Source organism: Drosophila innubila, assembly GCF_004354385.1.
Source record: "Drosophila innubila isolate TH190305 chromosome 3L unlocalized genomic scaffold, UK_Dinn_1.0 0_D_3L, whole genome shotgun sequence".
Classification (NCBI taxonomy): domain Eukaryota; kingdom Metazoa; phylum Arthropoda; class Insecta; order Diptera; family Drosophilidae; genus Drosophila; species Drosophila innubila.
In genome coordinates, this window is record NW_022995376.1 from 25,720,040 (window position 1) to 25,742,290 (window position 22,251).

The 22,251-nt window shown below is 36.2% G+C and overlaps 3 protein-coding genes across 3 annotated transcripts; 1 reads left to right on the plus strand and 2 right to left on the minus strand.

Annotated features, from left to right (window-relative positions):
* Positions 1–354: 354 nt before the first annotated feature.
* LOC117788540 (plancitoxin-1-like) lies at positions 355–1,610 on the minus strand. Its single transcript, XM_034627324.1, has 2 exons — positions 1,417–1,610; positions 355–1,361 (listed from the first exon to the last, which is right to left on the minus strand). Exons 1-2 carry the CDS (start codon positions 1,608–1,610, stop codon positions 395–397), a joined length of 1,161 nt encoding a protein of 386 aa, XP_034483215.1. The 3' UTR covers positions 355–394.
* A 5,320-nt stretch (positions 1,611–6,930) lies between these two features.
* On the plus strand, positions 6,931–7,589 carry LOC117787314 (microtubule-associated protein Jupiter-like). The gene is made up of 3 exons (XM_034625807.1): positions 6,931–7,019; positions 7,072–7,224; positions 7,287–7,589. The coding sequence occupies exons 1-3, from the start codon at positions 7,013–7,015 to the stop codon at positions 7,391–7,393; spliced, it is 267 nt and encodes an 88-aa protein (XP_034481698.1). The 5' UTR covers positions 6,931–7,012; the 3' UTR covers positions 7,394–7,589.
* A 13,650-nt stretch (positions 7,590–21,239) lies between these two features.
* On the minus strand, positions 21,240–22,073 carry LOC117786559 (39S ribosomal protein L21, mitochondrial). The gene is made up of 2 exons (XM_034624882.1): positions 21,902–22,073; positions 21,240–21,833 (listed from the first exon to the last, which is right to left on the minus strand). The coding sequence occupies exons 1-2, from the start codon at positions 21,966–21,968 to the stop codon at positions 21,295–21,297; spliced, it is 606 nt and encodes a 201-aa protein (XP_034480773.1). The 5' UTR covers positions 21,969–22,073; the 3' UTR covers positions 21,240–21,294.
* Between the last annotated feature and the right edge of the window lie 178 nt (positions 22,074–22,251).

Below are 22,251 nucleotides of genomic sequence, written 5' to 3' on the forward strand. Positions count from 1 at the left end.
AGAATATATAGGGTCGAAGCTGACTTCTTCTCCATGTTACATTCATTCCAACGAGTACAGTACACCCATTTACTCATTTTAAGTACTTACTACTAAAAAATTCTACTTTTTATGAAGAATTCTTGATTTTATTTCAATCTGAAACATATGTGTACTTAGATTTAAGAGAATTGATAAAATAATTAGGAAAATAGGGCCTCTTATATATTTTGCCCGGGCCCCGAAAAGTCTGGCTGCGGTCCTGGTATTGTTTTATACATTCTAATTAAATTTGGTTAAAATCTGACACATATAAATAATACCCGACATTTTAAATTTTTATTTTCTCAAAGTTTTTTATTAAAACTTGTGCGAAGTTATTTCATTATATATTTAGTAATATTATTAATAATCTCTAGGAGCACTTTTCGTAGCTATGCACCATTTTACGATAGAGATCGGTCACTCGAGAGCTCTTGTGGCAAACGGCACCGCCACCTCGACTTTGATGGGTCTCCCAACGATTGAGATCGCCGACACAGATCCAATCGCTTCCCCAAATCCGCCAGTCGAACAACTTGAAGCCATTTTCCGCGGAGACAGCCCATTTGGAGTGATCACCCGATGAAGAAATGTACTTATGTACATTTAGCGACTGTGGACAGACAACATCATCGACGTTGAGGACCATATTGGAATTGTAGCAAATGCTGGGCATATTGTCTTTTGAATAAGTGGGATGATTGGTTCTCACAAAGAGGCTCACATCCAGAGCGGGAGCTATAATGTCGGCATAGAGTTCTTTTTGTGAGTTAGCATTCCTGCCAAAGAGCCTGAACTCCTCGCCGTCCAAAGTGCGCAGTTCCACATCCTTCTCAAGGACACCATCCGTGTGCCATACTTGATGCAGTGCACGGTTCAGTTTGGGAAATTTGTTTAACGCCAGTGGATTCCGTTTGTAGTAGAAGTGTGGCTCATAAAGGACCAGCAGATCACCCACTTTCTCCACGCCCTTAACATCGAGTGTAAGACAGAGGAGACTATGTCCGTACTCACCGAGTGAAGAAGGGTCACTACTCATCTTTGGATACTGTGGTATCGAGTGCACCAGCCACATTCCCGTATCACCATCAGAGGCTATCACGCCCTTAGCAGCACCGCCCTTATCGAATGTGGTGCCATTGGGAAACTCTTCATTGTAGGCCGCAAACAGGATGTCATCGTTTTTAAAGAGCGGATTCAAGGTCCTCTCTGGCAATGAGTTGTAGTCGCCCATTAAGTTATTGGACAGCTTCCACTCTCCATAATCATTACTAGTCACATACAAGTATCGATGACCCGGTCCGTCGTTACCATACCTATGTAACAGGTACATGTGCCACCTGCCAAGTTGATTTGTTATGAGCAATGCTGAGATTAATTTAGTGTGCCGCTTACCAGTCCACATCTTTGCCATTTTCATCCTTGCAGGACACCTTACTGGCATCGCAGGTCTTTAAACCAACAACTGTTAAGAGAAGCAGATAAATTAACCGCATTTCCAAAGTGATTCGCTTGAGAATCATGAATATACTGATCAGATTTGGGAATCCAAATATTGTGACATCTCGGTTTGTCAAGTTCAGCGGCATTATCTTCTCGGTACAATTGAATAACAGCTTATCAACTCAGATCAGAGTTCAAAACTCACAGTCTTTCTTCTATTTTTTCATAATTCTTTGGGAATTCGAAGAAAGGCGTTGTCAGGTTAGCTCTTAATAATAAAACTATATGTTTATAACTGCCGGAAACTTAATGGCTATAGACGAAACCCGGCAAGGGGATACCCTTTACAGTATAGATAAATATTAATTTTTTCACAAAAAGACGGACAGACGAACGGGACCATACTGACTAGACTACATAGAGTCGGAGATGCCTAAAAAACTATCGCTAGTATAATAACAGATCCCATTCTTTTTATAATAATCAGAACCAGTCGTGAGATCATTAAAGTTGCTATAAAATATGTTCCAATAATACTCGAAATAATTAAATATATTTCTCTTTTCATTTATTAAAAATATTTTTTATACTACACAGTTTTTGGGATTTCTTTTTCTTCTGAAATTGGTCAAACTTAAGTAACATTTCTTTAGTTTGGTTAAATTAGCTTTTATTAATACTTTGATTATATTTTTAATATATTTTTTTAGAATAAAAACAGAAGTTTCGTCAGAGGCAATTATCATCTGGCTTTGTGGTGATTTATTGAAATTAATACAATTAATAAAGTAATTAAGAAAATAGAGACCCTTAATATTCATGTTTATTGAACAACATATTTTTTCTTCTAGAGATTATTAAAATCATTAAAATTTTCATATTCCGACAACTGATTTTAATAAAATTTGTTTACGATGATTACTCCCCATCACTTGCATAGGATTCATCCAATTAATTCTTATCTCTAAATTCATAATAAGTCGCTCTATTTGGGTTTTTTTTAGAGATAGGCCTAGAGCAGACCATTGCCAAAATACAAAATACCAATCGTTTCGCTTTAAGAGTGGGAAGCTCGATTTTGTTTTTAGACCCATGGTTTCTAGGGAACACCTTCTCAGAACAACAGCTTGGTAAATTTATTATTTTACTTCACACAAATTGACAAATTGACTTTAATACAATCAAATAAACGTAAATTAAGGTACTTTTGATATTATAAAATTATTAATATATTTTTTTTTAATATTAATCGGATTTAAAAAAAAAAAAAGAAAATTATAGTGAGCTTGTGCAGTCTATAATTCTAATCTAGAATTCTTTTGCACACACTCACAGAGTGTCCTTCAGTTTCTTGGTCAAAAGCCACACTAATTAGTCCAAAAAAAAAAGGAAACTGCATTTCTGACATTGCTTGCATTCTTCATACGACGGTTTTCAACTGTTTCTATTTTAATTGCAGAAATATGCGAAATATATAGAAAAAAAATACATTTTTTTTAATTAGAGCTGCGATTTGAGGCCTTGCAATTAACTTTGGCAGCGCATGAAGAGTGGAACCTCTAGTGGGAAGGAGCTCGGGGCAAGGGGATAGGAGCCGCAATCGCTTTCACTTGGCAAAAGATCAAAGGGATGCAGTCAGCGAACATATGCAAACAATGGCGCTTCATAGAGCTCCAAACTGCAAGATTCAAGCTCCTCCAGCTCCTCCAACTCTTTCCAAAACGAGTGCTTAAAATGCGAATGCAACAACGACAACAACAACAATAACAAATGGCATCAAACGCTCAACAACTCGGCTCAACTTCAGATTCAGCTAAAGGCAGATGAACGCAAAAGGCGAAATGTTAGAGAGAGATAGAAAGAAGTAGAGTGAGCGAGAGAGGGAGAATAAGTGAATGAAAAATATTTATGAATGGAATGTAACTACCGTTGCCAATGCTGCTGCCACAGATAAAAGCCCAGTGGAAACCCATAAATACAGGTAGTCGCTCTCTGAATGGTTGGGTAAACGATACCAAGTGGAGTTAACATAGAGCTGGGAGATGTTGGCGGACAAGTCGGCGGTGTGGGGCTTAAGTGAATTGCCGCTTTCCACAGAACCACAGACAACATGACAATGCCGAACTCGAGTCGACTCGACGAGAGTTCTAGGATTGCCAGTGGCAGGAGGAATTGCATTGTTTAGTTACTAGTCTCGGGCAAAAAGCCTTTGATTTATGACATGTGCGTTTTAATTTTGATTGTTTTTGGAATTCGAGGAGCACAGAAGTCGGGGAGGAATGTGCAGCTGATACAGTTGCAGCATTAATTGGCTTGCAATCAACGAAAAAGTAGTTATACTCGTAAAAACGGAAAAGGGCGGAAAAGTCGAAAATCTAAATAATTTGAAAGAAATATACTCTCTATTCTTAAAATATTTTTCAGTTATAGTATTTAATTACTAATATAACACTAGAATAAAAACATTTTGCAGTGAAATCAATATACACAATAGAGTCATATTTTTTCTATTTTCCTATCAATAATTTTATTTTAAATTTATTTCGAAATAATACAAAAAAATAATATTATAATCTTTATTTAGATATAATAAAAACGTTAGAATCTTTATTAAATAATTGTTTAGAGTTAATAAACCAAGAAAATATAGGAAAAATTCAGAAAATATAATTTTTTGGTATAAAATAATGTCAATTAAAAAAAATGGGGTTGCTTAAAACATTTGCAATCTATCGAGTCTTTTCTGAAATGTTAAAAGTTAACAACCTTGCTTATAGCGAATATACTATGTTCTTCACAATTAAAATTCATTTAAGAACTTTGTGTGCTAAATCTGGCTAAAAAAAAGTCAAATCTGGCTATAAAAAAGTAAACTTGCCACAGCTGCAAGCCATATTTTGCACAAATCTCTTGTTAATTTTTGTGAAAAATGCACGCAACAAACAAGAAGGATGCAGCTGCAGTACATGTCGACCATAGGGTGCTGTTTGCAACCTCCACTCACACATACACACACACAGACACCTATAAGACTCCCACACATGCACCTTGCAGCAAGCGCCACAAATTGCGGCAAAATGCATTTTTCACAAGACAAAACGAGAGCCGGGAGCTGGAAGCTTGGCAAAGGCAAAAACAGAAGCAGAAGCCAAAGCCAAAGCAACGAGAGATGCAATCTCAAGTGGTTATCTCTTCTGCGTATGGTTAAAGAGCAGATTGAGTAGAGGGAGTCCTGGACGCTGTGCTGGCAAAGTCAACATCAAAGTTCACGCCGACAAAGCGTTGCAAGTAAATGTTTAATGAGCGAGATGGTAGATGAGGGGTGGGTGGGATATGTAGTTTACCAAAGCAGCAAAGGAGCCTGTCAGGAGGGAAGGACTCCTCCAAGCTGCAACGCAAGCCAATTAAAACAAAAGCCAAAAAACAAATGCACTTGAAGTGGGGAAAGCTGGAAAATGGGAAAAATGGAAGCTGGGACTTGGATGGCCAGCAGGAGCACGTTTGACAGTGTCAAAGGCGAGCCTACCACGTGAAGTGTTTGGCAACACTGACGGGGGAAGTGAAGAGCTGAGGAACTGAGGAGCACCCGGTCCTCCGAGTTCGGAGCACACACTTCAAGCAACAGTTCTTCTTTGAAGTCAAAAGGATTTCTAATGCCAAGTGGATGGGGTTCCAGTAAATTAGCTACTCTTGAAGCCTATCAACTCTGAGAAAGTGCAACTGCAGAGCGGGAAAACAACAGCTGCTTACCGCTGTAGGCCACATTATGGTTTAGCTAATCAATTGAAACGAAGTGCAGGAAAATATAATGAATTTAAAACAGGGAATAAAACAGTAATCCAAACCGTAACCTTTAACCGGTTGAAATTGGTAACCGTAAATAAAGCCCTAGCCGAAACAAGACTTTATATCATACCGAAACCGAAAAACGGAAATTATTCACAACGAAATAACTACTAGTTATTAACTAGTCAATGCTTAACGAATATCGGCTAGTTTTGCTTCAGCCAAGCATTAAATTCAATTATGATGTTAAGGATATAAACGACTTTTACGCATATTTTGATTTTAAATTAGAATATTGATCTTATTCAACAGATCTTTTTTCTTAACGTTTTTTTATATTCACGTTCTTATAATATTTCTACCACGTATTTCTTTTTTTTTTTTTTTTTGTGAGCCGAAATTATACCGAAGTTAAACTGAAACATACAAAATTCCTGTAATCGTAACAAAACCGATAAACAAAGGTTTTGATTAACCGAAAACCAAAATACAAACATAACCGAAAACCTAACTTATAACTAGTCGAAATGGATATAGTTACATACTTTTAGGAGATTGAATTATTTAAAAATGTAAACAGCTATTTCTGCCCTTCTGTTTAACAGATCTTGCTGCGATTAAGTAGGATGAGACTTGGCGTGCAAATGCGAATCTGTAAGTTTGATTGAAATACCTAAAAAACAGAATAGTTTTTCATAACTTAATAGTTTTTCATTGTTAAATATCGTAAAATTTATAAAAATGTTAATAAAATGAAATTAGTAAATAAAAATAATATCTTTCTCGGTCTGGGTTCGAACTCGCGACCCCGTGCCCGTGAGTCTACGACACCATCCTCTTCACTACCTAAGTAGTGTAGCCGTGAAGCCTTGCGCGTGAGTCTAACAGAACATCCTATACGCTTGACCAAACTCTACTACATGTAAACTGAAAATACATGTGAACTTTGAACTCAATTTTAACGTAATTCCAGACCGAATATTCTAAAAAGCAGCCTTATCTCCCGATGAAATTGTCATAACTTTGTTGTCCCAAAATTTCAAATTTGTATTTTGAGCGGTTTGGCCTGTACGATGATATATGGATGAGTGAATGAATGAGTTTACTGACAAAGACATTTTAGCGAACACAATATACCCTTTTACTTATTTTTTAAGTAACGGGTAAGAAAACAATAAATTTGAAAAGGTATTTTCTAAATATGATTGTGGGATATAATCACTGCGGACGACAATCCGCGCTAGTGACGAAAGCAGCACCCTTTGCGAAAGGCGATTAGTAATGTATACAGCCAGTATGGAAAATTTGCGACTGTCCGATCAGATCGGGTTATATTCCGTTTATATAAATAATAGGGGTAGTCGCGGTTAGCTTGTTATTATTATTATTATTTACTATTTCATATTTTTATAACGTTTCGGTTTCTTCCTTTTCCTTTATAATCTTAAGAAATCAACTTCTCCGAGAAATGTTTTTAAATTTTGAAAACTTGATATGAAACCAAAAATTAAAACAAGCAGTAGTCGCTGACTTAAAATTACGCAAGGGCAATAATATAACAATATTCATTTAGTCTGAGTTTTATATTCGACTAAAATCGAACCATAATTTTCTTCCGACAAAATTTATAAAAGAATCATTTTACATAATATATTTTTCTTTTGTTTATATTTTATAGACACATATTTAAGGACTGGCATATAGCGAAATTACTACATATTGTGTTTATATATTTTGTTTTAACTAACATTGCAGCAGCAAAATGAATCGTGAGTACAGTATAACCACAATCTGAAAGATTTTTAAGATCTTTTTACTCAGAGCAAAACAATGGTGGTGATTCTGGCAGGAATTCGATGCAGCAATCGGGGGAATCTGACCATGTATCCATGTACTCGCGCAATCCAATAACTGGCATGGGACTAAATGGAGATGGTGTCGGTGGTTTGAAGCCAAAGACACCCAAGTGCAGAGGTTAGAACTCACCTAAATACATCCCTCTGTCCTTTCTAATATATATTCCTGACCCATATTAGTGGGAAATCCCGTTACAGGAGAAGGCTACAGACCAGGTCACACAGACCTGGAAGATTTGCGCAAGACTCATCGTCGGCAAGGCACATTTTCCGATGGTCGCCCTTAATTCAGTTGCCGATTCAACAAAAGCTCCCCCCATACTTACATACATATATATACATATACTCTCCCTCTTTGTTTCTTCGTGGACTAGTCGAACATACCCAACACATGCCTCTGGTTCAAATTCAAAGTTCCTAATTCAAGTTTGCATTTCTTTCCGTTTTAAATACAAACACATGTCTTGACGTTAGACTCTGGCATCCCTCGTTATTGTATTTATTAAAATTTGTTATGATTGGATGCAGCAGATAAAGGAGAGCATGTATTTAGGTATTTAGTATACTGGTACTTTGCTAGTCATTTTGCCAAATAGCTCGATCCCTACCAACAAATATAAGATCTTTATTGAAATTTTCATTTATTTTTAAAATTAAAGTTATGGAATAACCCTTTTGACAAACTTGTATTTATTTTGCTTATAAAAAAAATTTAAATGTTTCGTGACTTTTAAATAAATATTAAATTTTGGAATTGATGTAGTTTGTTGTCATTGATTTGATAATTATTTAGACATTTTGTCGTAGAATATCTTTTTAACCGTTGAATAAACGGGCTCTAAAGATATTAATAGTCTCTTAAGAATATCTGAGCTCAGTTCAAAAATAGTTAGCAGCCTTTATTCTAGCAAAGGATCTTCATATCCTATACATAATCGGAACCAATCTCTGAAGAAAGTCGACTCTGTTATAGTAATGGGCTATGCCCTAATCGAGCAATTTCAAAAAAAATTTATAATTATAATTATTGTGGTGGTTTAGTTTTAAATCTATCGCAAGCCTGTAATTCACGGCGCAATCAAACCCCTTTCTATATTTTCTCGCTCATTTCTGGCTTTTAATTATAATTATGCTCAGCTGACAGCAGTTAGAATAACTGGAGCTAGGGAAGCCTAGGAACTGGCGCCCAAACTGGCGATATGTGACAGCCATTTAATTTGATTTATGGCCAGTGAATAGCCTTGATTAGAAGGCCTGGGCGTATAGAGGGGAGGAGAGTGAATACGGGATGTGTGAGCTAAGCGAATTTAACTCAATTTCACATAAATCAAAAATGTTGCCATAGCAGCGAAACCCAAAATCAGTCCTGGGGCAAATTTCCCTTCGACTTGGAATCTAATCCTCTGGCGCACCTTGGCGCTAATCGCATTTCAATTGTTGAAACGAATTGTGAATTGAATGAAGTGCTGAAATTTGAGTGCAACACTGAGTGTGTATTGTTGTTGTGGAGGAGGAAGCGAAAGACATGTCAATATGTAGTAGTAATCTTATGTATGTAGCATTTCAATTCCCTTATGAGCAGCAGTCTGTCGAGGAGGTTTTCCTCTTTGAGCGCTGAAGTCGCAGCTACAAGTTCATAAAAGTAGCGCTAAGGCTGCCAACAATGAGCGAATTTAGGTGTCAAACAGCAGGTGGCAATGGCAGGTAAAGCCAGAACGGAAGTGCCCAACGGACAGACCAGGAGCAGGCTGAACTCTAGCTGGAAGAAGGAGTGGGAGATGATACTTGGGTTAGGGGCTTGGGGATTTTGGGACTGGGACTGGGACTGGTACGCGTCAGAGACAGATGATATCTTAAACACCACGCACACACACACACACTTGCACACAGATAGGCAATCACACATGACTACACACAAAACGGCAGCAAATGTTATCAGAAAACCAAGCGCCTGGGCGTCTGCTGTACAATTTTTGACATGGGTCCCCAAGCAAAACCCCAAACACAAACGCCAAACAAAGGGCCAACAATCGAGATGGGTTTGAATTGTTTGGGTTGGGGGTTGGCAATGGGGAATTTTTGGGTCTGGCGATATGGAGGACAGTGCGTATGTATTGGTAAACCGCAAGAACATCAACTGATGGCAGATAAATTAAATTTTGCGGTTCTAAATGGGCAATCAATGAGGCGTTCCATGGTGTAAGGCAAAAGTCAATATCATTTCTACACCTTCTTTTGACTATCGAATAGTACAATTTAAAAATTGAACAACAACAGCAACACACCTGAAACCAAGTCTCGCCAACCTGTGACTGCATTTCGGGTTTGCCAATGTGACTTCAACTTCAAAGGTAAAAAAGAAACGCCCCGCCTAGACAGAGGGAAGACTCTCCCAGTTTCCAGCTCTTTAGTTTCCCCAGCGAGACTAGTCTCCAACTTGAACTCAGTCCAACTGTTGCGAAAAAGTTGTTAGTAAAACTTTTGCACGCTTTCAAATATTGACTCAAGCAGCGCCATTCGATGGTTCAAGTGGCTCAATTGAGTGGGGTGAACGAGAGGGTGTCGTCCTGGTATTGGTTCTTCACTCTTCCACAGAGTGTGAGTGCGTGTACAGTTGACACCTTGAAGCTGTGAAGAGTTCACTTTGTCTGTTGTCTGAGATTGTGTGTGTATGTGTGTGTGACTACCTGTTTATTGGTATTTATTTGGCTGCCAGCACGCCTAATCAAACAGACATCTCAGATACTTGACAAAAGGAAACGAGACGAGATGTATTTTTTCTATTCAATTGCCTTTAAAATAAAGATATTTATCGAGCAGGCAATAACTAAATGTACCTTTTAAAGAATTAACTGGTTATCAATAAGAGAGTCCTCTTCCAGGTTATGAACAGCTAAAATTTGATAGATTTTAAAAATATAAATTTAAAAAAAAATAAGTTAAATTCAATTATTTGTTAAATTAAATGAAAATGCATGAATAAAATTTGAATTTAAATAAGAAATTTTATGAAACTAAACTCAATAAGATTAATACTTTAGTAAAAATTTGTGGTAGTCAAGTTTGGGACTTCTAAAATATGTTTAAAAAATTAAGAGTCCGACATTTAAGAATCACCGAAATTTCGAAGAAAACAACGGTTTGAAATGTCGGTGATTCAAACATAAATAAAATTTTTTAAAAAGGCAAAACTACAAATTCAAATAATTTTGTGAAGTGTTTGTTCTTCAAATTAAAAGACTGTTAGCCATGTGAAAATAGACTAGATAATTCAGACAATCTTAATTGACAACACTGAATAGAGAGGTCCACTTTAGTCTAGACCCTGTTTATATGAGTGGGACAAGTGTTAATCATCCTCACTCAACGGAACAAGTAGAAAAGAGAACAGAGAACAGTGCACAGAGAAGCGAGATATTTATTAATTAACCATTATCGTTGACCAGTTGCCGGATTGGCCAGAGGGAGGCCCATTGATCATAAATGGATGTCTGAAGTGCAATTTGCATGCGAGTTTTAAAATCAGCAGTCGCCATTGAGTCATTGAGGACAGCAGCATAACATACTATAAGAGGAGGACCTGGAGCTGCCGTTGATGAGCATCATTATGGCAAGTGGGGAGCGCTGTACATGACGTGGATGGATGTCCAAAGAGTTGACAATTATGACAGACGTTGGCAGCATTATTGCCTGCTGGCTGTCGGGATTAACGCCATTTTAATTGAATTTTAATATTTCACACACGACTCGAAGCCGGAAATGTGGTGAGCTGCCAGCGGCGGGCTTTGAATTCGCACAAAACCGCAAGTAAACGGGAAACCCTCTCCGACTGACTATCGAGTCGAGCAACGGGTCTTCAATGAAATACTCATTATGAAAATCTGTTCTCTGACATAATGGCCAATGATGAATTAAACCAACATTTGCCCGAACTCTTTTAAGCTTTAAAGGCAGATACGGAGAGATATGGAAAACAAATTACGGGATTAACCTACAATAAGAGCGTACTCTTTAATTGTTTATTTACTTACAAAATACATGTTTTTCCCAGAATATTTCGACTTTTAATGTACTTTTTCGATTTCTTCAGAATAAGTTCAACTGAACTATTCACCAAAGTGGAGGAACGATCAAAAACCATGACTATGGTTCATTTAATTCGTTCGTTCAGTGGGTTTCACTCAAAGTTTGAGTCGTATTGCAATTCGTTCTTCTGGGTGCCAATATTCCTGAAACAAATGAAGATTAGATATTGATTAACTTTTAAATTGTATTTTCCAATCCTGTATCTTACTATTTACAAGCACTTTAGGCACCTGAAAACGATTATATATATATGTTTAAATTTTAAGTTTTGCTATCTTTGGAGAATTTTAATATTCAGAACTTTTTTCAAGCAGCAATGGTTTTTTGTTAATTTGTTTTAAAACGAGCTATAATATAAGACCACTAAGCAAAAGAATTCTAAGAAACTCATGCCATACAACTGAAAGTGTCCGAAAAATCGCCAAACATTGAGTCCACTGCGATATTTACTATGGACTAGAGATGGGCACGGGCCTTCTTTTTGATGCCATATTTTCAACAAGGCCCGGCTTGCCCCCAGCCCGGCCCGAAATTATTATACAACATAGACAAAATTGTATTTACTTTTCTTAAATTCTTAATTTTTTTCCAAAACCGAAGAATATTTTAAATTTACTTGTTATGTAAAAACCTGATTTATTTTCTTTGCTAATTTTAGCGATTCATGTTTTTTCTTGTTTACGCATTTGATAGGTAGAAAATTAAACTTGATAAACACATCGATGTGCACCGAAAGTATATATGTGTGAATGATATTATCCAAATAAAAAGTAAGTGTAAAATCCTGACTTTTCGGCCCCTCTCTATTATGGACCTAAGTAAAATGAATGGTACTGGTTAGCTATTTAATAGCTAGTTTTAGCTATTTTTAAAGTTCTGTTGCTAAAAATATTATACTGCTTTCAGCCGGAAATCTGACTATTTTAATACGCAAAAGAAAATTTGGCCCCTCAGTCCATGACAGTTAGGGTATTCCTAAAACAGATTCAGATCTCGGTTTGATATGGCTTAAGCAAGTGTGAATCACCTTTAGGGAAGAAAAATATTAACCCTAATCAAAATGGATTTTAAGCTATGCATAACAAATTTGCGGCAAACTGTGATCTCTTTGCGTTGATTAATTGATAATTGATATCACTAACCTAAAATGTTGGAATATACAATTCCGATGTCAATGACGACTTTGTCGATCAAGACAAAATAATTCATGTTTTATTAATAACTACTTTTTGGATGCTCTTCCTATCAGAAATAGATATTTTTTTGTCTAAAGAGTTGGCAACATTGCATCCAATATTGAACGACTAAGATTAATCCTTCAATTGAACAGCTCTACTGTTTAATACATGTACATTTATCAAACTTGCAAGCATCTATGGATATCGATACCGATAGGTAGTGCTTTCCGATATACCGCCAAGTACCGCAATCAATTAAATACATACATATGTATGTATGCACATAATTGTGCATTTTATGTGATCTTCAACGGAATAAAAAAAAGTCTTATAAAATGGTAAGGTTAATGCTTGGAAATTCGTTTCAACACCTTCTAATTCAAGAACGTTATTTGTAGACTGAAAGTACGGTGAAATTGCGTAAATACATCTCAAGGTCGTTGAAGAGACAACAGAAAAAGTTCACAATTGACAAACGCATTGATCAATTGGAACGCGAAATTGAAAAGTTGGCCCGAGATATCTTCACCTACAAGGAGGAGACCAGGAACGTCTTTAATAGGACTGACGACGTTATAATCATAAGCGACTCCGACTCAGAAGTGGAATTCCAAGAGATTTAAAATGGCTTTTAAATTGAATCATTATAAATTTTAAGTGTATACGAAATTTTCTCTTTGAATTTAAGAATACCCAATTTAGTGATCTGTTTATTTGTTACACAACTAACAATAAGAGTATTTATTATACAGACAGTAGACTAACGCTATAAGGTACACAGCAAACTGATCAAATATGTTGGCTCAGCTCAGCCAACAATTTCCTCGTCGACGGGTGGCAATGTCCAAATATTAAATGGCCATTGTGACAATCACCGACAACTGGCTATAAAACTGTCAACTATTGATGACGTGACTCGATTGTTTGGTGACAACGGGAAAGGAAAAGAGAGGCAGGGTTGCAGTGCTGCGTCGCCGTCTGCAATCAGAATCACAGTGCGAACGCAGTTGCCAATTTCTTCGCTTGCTTGTTACATGCAAATTTAAACGAGTTTCAATCACCAGCGGCCATTGTCTCTCGCTTTCTGTCTCTGTCTGTTGACAGTTGAACAGTGCGTATGAGCAATGAAAAAGTAATTAAATTTAAGGGCTGCAACGACGGAGCGGACAACTGGGAACCCAGCTAGTTAGATAGAGAGCTGGCGAACACGACCAACCAAACGACCAAAAAAAGTGTCATTATTAACGCATTGAACGCGGGCTCCAAACGAGCTGACAGCTGTGTCCCACACAACTGGGAATTGTGTATAAGTGGGTGTGTGTGAAAGTGGGTGTGTGAGGATGTGGAAGGATTCAAACTGGGCTTGGATCTGGTAGGTGCCATATTGACACTTTGAACAGACCAAATGACATTTATTGAAATTTCATCATTAAGTGTCGATAAGGGGAACGCTTCCGGATGGGAGGGGGGGGTGGATGATTTCTCTACTAACTACAACAAAAACAATAACTGTTTGTCAACTTTACTGCTCGTCGAACTTATTTAAATCGAGTCCCGTGACACGTGTGTGGGTTGTGAAGGGTATGGTATGGAGTTGGGGAAAATGGGGCGACAGTCTGTCATATTAGCTGCGGGTTTTCAAATACAGAAAAAGTTGACAACCCTTGCATTCGATGAAAATCAGTTTTGGCATCAACAACAATTCACTGAACAGAAAAATATCCCCAAGGAGCAAAAATTTTCCTTATTTTTGCATAATTTAGAAAAGTTTGAAAACTCTTTTAGAGCATCTCTGTATGCGAATGAGGATGCAAGATGACAGAAATCAACCCCAAATCGAAGAATAAAGATATGTGAGCTATAATTTGAATTTATTATGCTGCAAGCGATGTTCACACAGCAAAGTGTTAAAATCTCCATAAGAACTAAACTCTTAATGATAACTAATATTGTAATAATTTCCGAATGTGATATGGCTTTAAATTACAAAAAATAATTATTACATGTATGCATATACGAGTTTATAAAAAAAATAATTGTTTATTTATGCTTTTCAACAGTTTAGTTAAGTTTTATCAGAGCAATTTTTTTTTATTTGACAATAATTTCGAAACATTTAAAATTAAAATATCTTTTAGTTTGTAATTTCAAAATATTGTGTCATCTAATCAAAATATATTTTCTGAGTCGTTTATCTTCAGGGATAACAATAATGATGGAATTGGAATAAAATGAATAGATAATAATATTTTTCTTATTCAAGTGATATTATCTACAAATATTTTATGCATGTACATTAGGGTGCATCGATATGTATGGAACAAAAAAATTTGAAAAAAGGCCGTTATCTACGGTCAGTTCTAAAATGTTTTTTCCAAGAAACCATAGCTCTACAATTAATTCCTGGTCTCCGATTTCTGAGTTCAATAATCTTTTTTTCTTAAATTTTACATTTTGTGCACATCTTTAGTGTTATTGTTCCGATCCTGACAATATTGGTATCAAAACTCTTGTTATGACCAGGACTTTCAAAATTCTATAGAATCAAAAGGACCAACATGTAGATGTTTGGCAATTATTTCAGTATCTTAAAAACTTTATTTGAAAATATTTACTTGGATGACATGTTTCAGCATGGAAATCGCAAAGTTAAGAGTTACTTATGAAAGCCTAAGAAAAGTCATAAAAATATTTTCTACCCTAGCTTAAAACTATACCTTTTTTTAAATTAAGTAGCTAGCTTAAAACAAAAACAATAATTTAAAACAAACGCATAAAAAAACTAATCAATCAAACTTATATATATGATAAGATGATGCCATAGCCCTGAAAATAGCTATATTTTAAAACCTTTTTAGTATTATTGTAAAAAGTGAGTTAAGAATATGTGACAAAAGATTAAATTCTACTCTGTCAATTTTGAGCTTAAATCATCTTTACAATAAAGCATAACCTGATATTCAAATAAGTGCTTTTTCGAACCATTTACTCTAAAATCAAAAAATTGTGGGGTTCCTAATTTTGATTTAAAAAAATGATGTACTGAAAATAAATAAGAAATAAGCGCTATTCCGACAATTTTAAATACAAAATTTAAGTTTAATTTTAACTTTTAAACTAAAAAGAAAATTAATAAATATTTTTAATTGCGTGATTTTCATTTTAAAATTTAGAACAGTTAAGGTTCCATTATCGAGTACATCTCAATACTTGTTTACTTAGCCTAGTTTTATAAGTGCCACTTCTATATTTTAAACATCATCAAAAAATACACGTTTTTCAAGGACAATTAAAGTATCCTCTGGGCAAAAAAATAGTGTTGATTCTAACGATTTTTTTTTTTTGATATTTTTAACAGAATCGATTCATAAAATCGTCCTTGCAAGTGCGAACGTTATGTTTTACAAGCATTTGTTCCAATTGGGTACCAGGAATTGATTTTATGCTTTCTTTGTAAAAGCATTCCGACCTTGGGTTATGAATTCTTCGAATTCAAAAAAATCGATGCCCCCTTACGTATATGTTTAAGTCTTTCACTAAGACTAAGGTCACTGAAACAACGCTAGTAATCTTAAAATTCTTCAACAGGAAAGGTAATTAAATCTTATCAGTATATACTTAATATATACCATGCGGATGTAATTATTATTATTTTCCCTTAAGGCAAACATTTTTTATTAATTCATTGTATAATATTGGATGGCAATACTGATATAATTGGAATAACAAGAACGAATAATCTAGTAATCTTTTTGGACAGTACATAAATATATGACTTAAGTCTTGTTACACAAGTGACATTATTATCTATAAATTTTATGTATAATAAAAATTTCATTTAGATATTTACTAATCGGTGTTAGTGATACCTTAACTATAGATTGAAATCATGGACCCACATATACGAGTATGTTTGATAGATTGAACATATATTTCATCGTAATTTCTTAGCCACGAGTGTGAATTGAAAAAAAGAAAAGTAAAACCATAATAAGAGAATAACAAACCATTCCCTCATTATTTAAATGCTATCGATCTTAACCGTTGTCCGACCCCCAACCCAACCCCAACCACCATTCGAATGGCAATCCGCCAGCATGGCAAACAACTGACGAATGTGGTACACCCACCCACCCTTCAATCAACTTCAGCAGCAGTACACGCCTCTCTCCCTCCCTCCTGTCTGGGAGATTCCCGGCGTGTTTTTGCTTTGCCTGCGGCAACATTTTTGGGCTAAGGCTTAAGGGCGCCTTTGGCTCTAATCAAAAATGCAATGTTTGGCTTGGTTAAGCGGAAATCGGTAGATTGCGTCGCACACTCGCTTGTTGATATTAACACTTCCCCCCTTCCACCCTTCGCCCGCTTCATCAACAGGCTTGTGGGTGATGGGAAGGGGGCGATGGAGGTTAATGAAACGTCACAGATGATGACGACGTTGGGCTAAGATTTCAATGATATGTCAAAACTGAGTGATGCTGATGATGGATGGACGAGCTAACACGGTTGCCATCTTTTGACTGTCCTCCCCACCCTTTCACCTCCTATGTCCTTTTTCCTGCGCCCTTTGCCTTTTACCGGCTCATACATCAGACGCCGCCACGCATAAATTTCGGAAATTTTGCGACTTGAGCGCCACATTTACATGGGATTTGTTGGCTGTGTGATTCAAGTTGAGATTGGAGATGAGGGGTTAGAGAATGAGCATCAACAAATAAACCAACATCCGCATGGCGGCAATTTCCGTTGTCGTCACTTAGCAGTCACATCAAATGCAATTTTCATGGGCAAATAACATAATCAACAGGGCCCATAATCAGCAGTACTACTTTCAAGAGGAGATAGAAATGTAGGTGTAAATGGAGATGAAGACTAAGAGGAGACGAAGATGGAGCTGGAGCTGAAAGCAGTTAAGTTCTCCCAAACGTGTTCCACGTTAGCCGCAACATAAATGTTTCAATTTGCGTTTGCCAAACGTAATTTTTGCCATATTGAAATTTGATTTGCTCTGCTTTCCCAAAGTGCAGTGACACTTTCGTTGAATGTTTGCGCAAAGCTTGCCAAGAGATTCACAATTCAATTTGCGCCTGGTAACTGCAATTTCCAAATATGATGTGGCAGCCAACAGCCTGGGAGAAACAACATAATTATACCGTGTAACAATGATGTATAAGTTCAGTGATAAAGTATGTAACAGGCAGAAGAAATCGTTCAAGTAAAAATATATGTACTGATTTATAATTTTTGCAAATAGTTAAGCCTTAAGAATTTCAATTGTTCTATTCTTTAACTTGTTTTAAGACTATGTAAGTATAATTAAATAAAAAAGTATTATAAGAAGATAGGGAATTTTCTTTCTTTTCTTTTTATTTTTTTACTTTTATTTAAGATTGGCTAAAATTATTTTTAAAAATTTATTTGTTACAATTTTTAAATATAAATTCAAATTTGAATTCTCTGATAAAGTTTGTTTGACGTTGCATATACCACATCAATAGAAATAAATATTAAGAAAAATAATAAACCTTAAGATTCTGTACGTTTCAGAGTGAGCAAAAGAAACTTTTATGTATTCATAGAATAATATGTATAATTTTGTATTTATGAACATAAAATATGTTGTATAATCATATTATGCACGCAAAAAAATTGTAAACAATGTTTTTTCAATGGAGACTGGTACAGGGTATCATAATGTCGCTTGCGATCGACTGTAGCCTTTACGACATGTATTTAATGGCGTTTATAAAGTACACACACACACGTAAGTATATGAGGCGAAAGTGATTTTATTTACGGTAACATCAACATGACGAGGCATCACTTCAAATTATCAACAACTGAATAGAAAGAGGCGGAAGAAACTAACGGAAATGGTTTCTCTGCAGTGCGTTTGAAGCAGGGCGGAAATATCAGTAATTAAATTAGGTAAACGAATGTTAAGTATGACCTATAAATGATTTTAAAAATTACCACTGCTTGTGTCAACTTCATTGCACTTTAGCATGCGCTTCTGACAAGTGGCAAGTGCTTACATTAACCCTTTGGAAAGGGCAAAAAAAGGGCTAAAATGGTGCCAGGGAAAGCAGAGCGAAAAGTTTGCCAAGTTTGCAAAAAAAAAAAGGAAATGGAAAAGCAACTCGAGCTAAAAAGTAAACGCCTTTGGTTAGCAAAAGTGAAACAGAAACGTAAACAAATACGACAGACAGACAACAAACTTACATCTGCTGATAAAGAAAGCCGAGTTACTCGGTCCTTTTGCGGGTGTGTGCGGGTGTATGTGTGTGTGTGTGTGTGTGTGTATGTGTGGGTGGCATCCCCCATCACCCCTCCGACAGACTGGCGACGTCTTTTAATGAAAGATGACAACAACAACATGCACGATAAAAGGTTGTCATTAAAACTGCAACAGTTACCGCAGCCGCTTCATTAGAGACTGCGTCTACCTACGGCTGCGTTTTGGGTCCAAAGTAGGTTGCCGTTTGGCAAATACGCCGCTAATGAATGGCATAGAATTCATAAAGAGAAACGACACACGTGAGGCATTGAATCAAGATGAAAGTTGAATTTGTAATTGATTAAAGAAGGTAAACTACAGTTAAACGAATCTCGAGAGAAATTATATTTAAAAAAAGCGCGCCAAAATTGAAATTCAATTTAAAACTTGAGCTGCCAGATGGTCAGATAAAACAGCTGTTGACGGCAGTGCTGAAAAACAAATTAGTGAACATCAAAATATTCCGATCTGGCAAGACGTACCATTTTGAGTAAAATATCAGGAATGGAATTTTTTTTAATTATTCTTAATTTTACACCTAGAATTTTTTAGCTTTGGAAAAGTTTAAATAGAATTTTTGATAATTTTTTATGGATTCAATTTGTAACTTCTCTCCCCAAGGGCTGACGAATTTCGAACCATCATTAAAATGTTTACCCTTATTTTATATAATTTCAAATTGTTTTGTTTTCAATAAATTTTTAATTTATTGCAAAGTTATTGCATTTTGCAATTTGCATTACCAAAAATATTACTTATGGTTACTTATAACCACTAATTATTATTTTCGGATAATATTGTTTATTGAATAATTCAGAAAGCTTTTTGTTACAAATATTGTGCGCGTCGCTGTTAGAAGATTGATTCAAAAAAGGGCGATTCCAGTTATCGATAATTGCTGGCGCTGCTTATATGTTCTGGTGTTAGCGTTTATATTATGTCGATAGAGGCCGCCACTGGGTCGCCACATACTTTTTATCGCAGCGCCATCTTCTGTCACATGTGCGAGCACATTACTCCTCATTAGCAATTTGCTCCTCACTTAACAGTTTCGCAGTAGGTAACAAGCGCACTTTAAATATTTTTAGACCTTTAGCAATAATTTACGAAATTTACTACTAAATAAAACAATTTAATTCGAAATTTGATAAAAAAAATTTGAATTTTTAATGAATGCTGGGAGCTCGTTGTGCCTCAAGGAAAGAAGATTTTACTAAGTTTTATTTAATTAAATCCCAATATTTGACAAAATGCAACAAAAATGTTCAAAATTATAGAAGTTGCAAGTAGAAGATCCGATTTATTCTTCGAATCGATTAATTTCGTTTTTTTAAATGGAAAATCCTCAATGGGTTTCTTCTCTTTTCCTAATATAAGTATTTTTTATTTATATGCTTTATCATTTATTATTAATAACAGTTTATCATTTATAACAAAAAACAAATAAACAAAAAATAATAATAAAACTAGATGGACGGAGCTACAGGCGAGCTTTCTTGACTGTCGGACACCGCGTACTTACAATGAAAAAAGCTGAGACTGCTAAAAATTATAAAATATTCTGCACACTTGACGCCCTTGCAGCGCGCTGTATTACATTTTCGACTACTTGTTTCAATGGCAGCTATATGATATAGTAAGCCGATTTGAACTGGTAAGTATGTATTAGACTAACTGAAATGCATATTCTATAGGTTTGGTTACGATATCTCATAAAAAAATAAAGTTTTTTATACTAAAATTTGATTTTCGACCGATTGTTCCTATGGGGCTATATGATATAGTGGTCCGATCAAAAAAAGAAGCTAGTTTGATCTGCCTGCTATATAGAGGAATCTACATACCAAGTTTGGTGTCACTAGCTTTTAAATTGTTCTTATAATTTGGATATGACATTTTTTTTGTCGATTTTTAGGCGGTGAAGCGGGCGCGGCCAAGTGCTGAAACAAACTTGATCTCCTTGTAATATAGAGGTACATATCAAGTTTGGTGTCTCTAGCTCTTAAAGTCTCTGAGACAGACGGACAGACAGACAGACAGATCGACGGACATTGCTATATCGACTCGGCTATATATATATACTTTATAGGGTCTGCCACGCCTCCTTCTGCCTGTTACGCACATATTCCTTAAAACAAACTTAATGAACCCCTGTACTTTTTTTAAGGACGGGGTCTAAAAAGTTAATAACAAAAAGCCGAAATGTTTCACAAAAATAGATGGATAAACATCGATTACGTACGCAAACATCGGTGCTCTTACATCCCTAAACACAAGCACGCATTTCCCAGCACTAGGTCTAACAAAAAGATCGATTTTTCCCACCAAGGAATAATAGTTGATTTAAAATCGACCCAGCACTAATTCTAAATATGTGCGTTTACATTTTCACATCGCGCGCATTTTAAATCAACTGTAAACTCAAGGTAATTCTATGCAAAAATTTTAATTATTAATTACAAAATTTAGCAATCACCATCACACAAAACAACTCAATCAACATTAATAGCGTCATCCACAGTATTGCAGCTCTATCTTAACTATTTTTTTCCAAGTTTATTAATGAGCGCAATGTAAAGAAAATAACAATACAAATATTTCGCGCAATCTTGTGCATATATTTTTGTAATCAACAGGCTAAAGTGAATAACTAGAACAAGCGCTTCGAGGGCTGGACTTCCGCCTCAGTACTGCTCTCAACCGCACGCGTTAGCTCAATGGAATTGATGCGGATCATGGTGTTCGGGGATCGCTGGAAGTTGATGCGCATGTATTGTTTCCTGCGTTTCTTCTTGAAGTTGGTTTTCGTGTGAGTCAGAGTCTTTTCAATGATGGTGGCTTTCACTGTGACCTGTCCCGGTTCGAGTATCGGACGTCCAATCAACGTAAAATCCCGTGCACCGGCCAGGAGCACCTTGTCCAGGCTTATCTCATCGCCTATCGTTGGTGGCCAATATCCCTCGACGAGTATGATGTCTCCGGGAGTTACTTTGAATTGTTTGCCACACAAATGCACGACTGCAAACAAGCGGCCTTGTTCCGATTTAGCCACCTGTTGGTTGACCCTGTCGCAGACCGACTGACACTCCTTCTGGTGCTCCTTGGCAATAGCAGACACATCAATCGCAGCCGGCATGGGTTTGTTTTGCTGCAACAATGCCGGCGATATGCTCAGGGCACGTATCGCACCTGAAGTGGAAGGGGGACAGAGCACACCGTTATGTCACTGTGCTCGATTGGTTTATTTACCGACTTACCGCTCAATGAAACATGTTGTTTTGTGTGCCGCAACACTTGGCGTACGCTTTGCGCCAATAATGACATCTTTTTATAGACTTTAAGTGCTTAAAATCCCAAAGGTTTGGCTAGCTAATATCAGGCTGTGAATTAAAGACCCGATAGCTCCGCAGCACCACAACCTCTGAATTTATCGATTAACTGTGAAGTGCTGCATAGCTGGCAAATTTAAAATTACACAGCACTTGGAGTATAACACAAATACATCACCCGACCGCCACAATCAGTCATTTAGTTGGCGCTAGTAGGTTTTTGTTAGGTTTTTCAAATGTCAAAATGCCATAACTTTGCAATATATTTGTAATTTTAA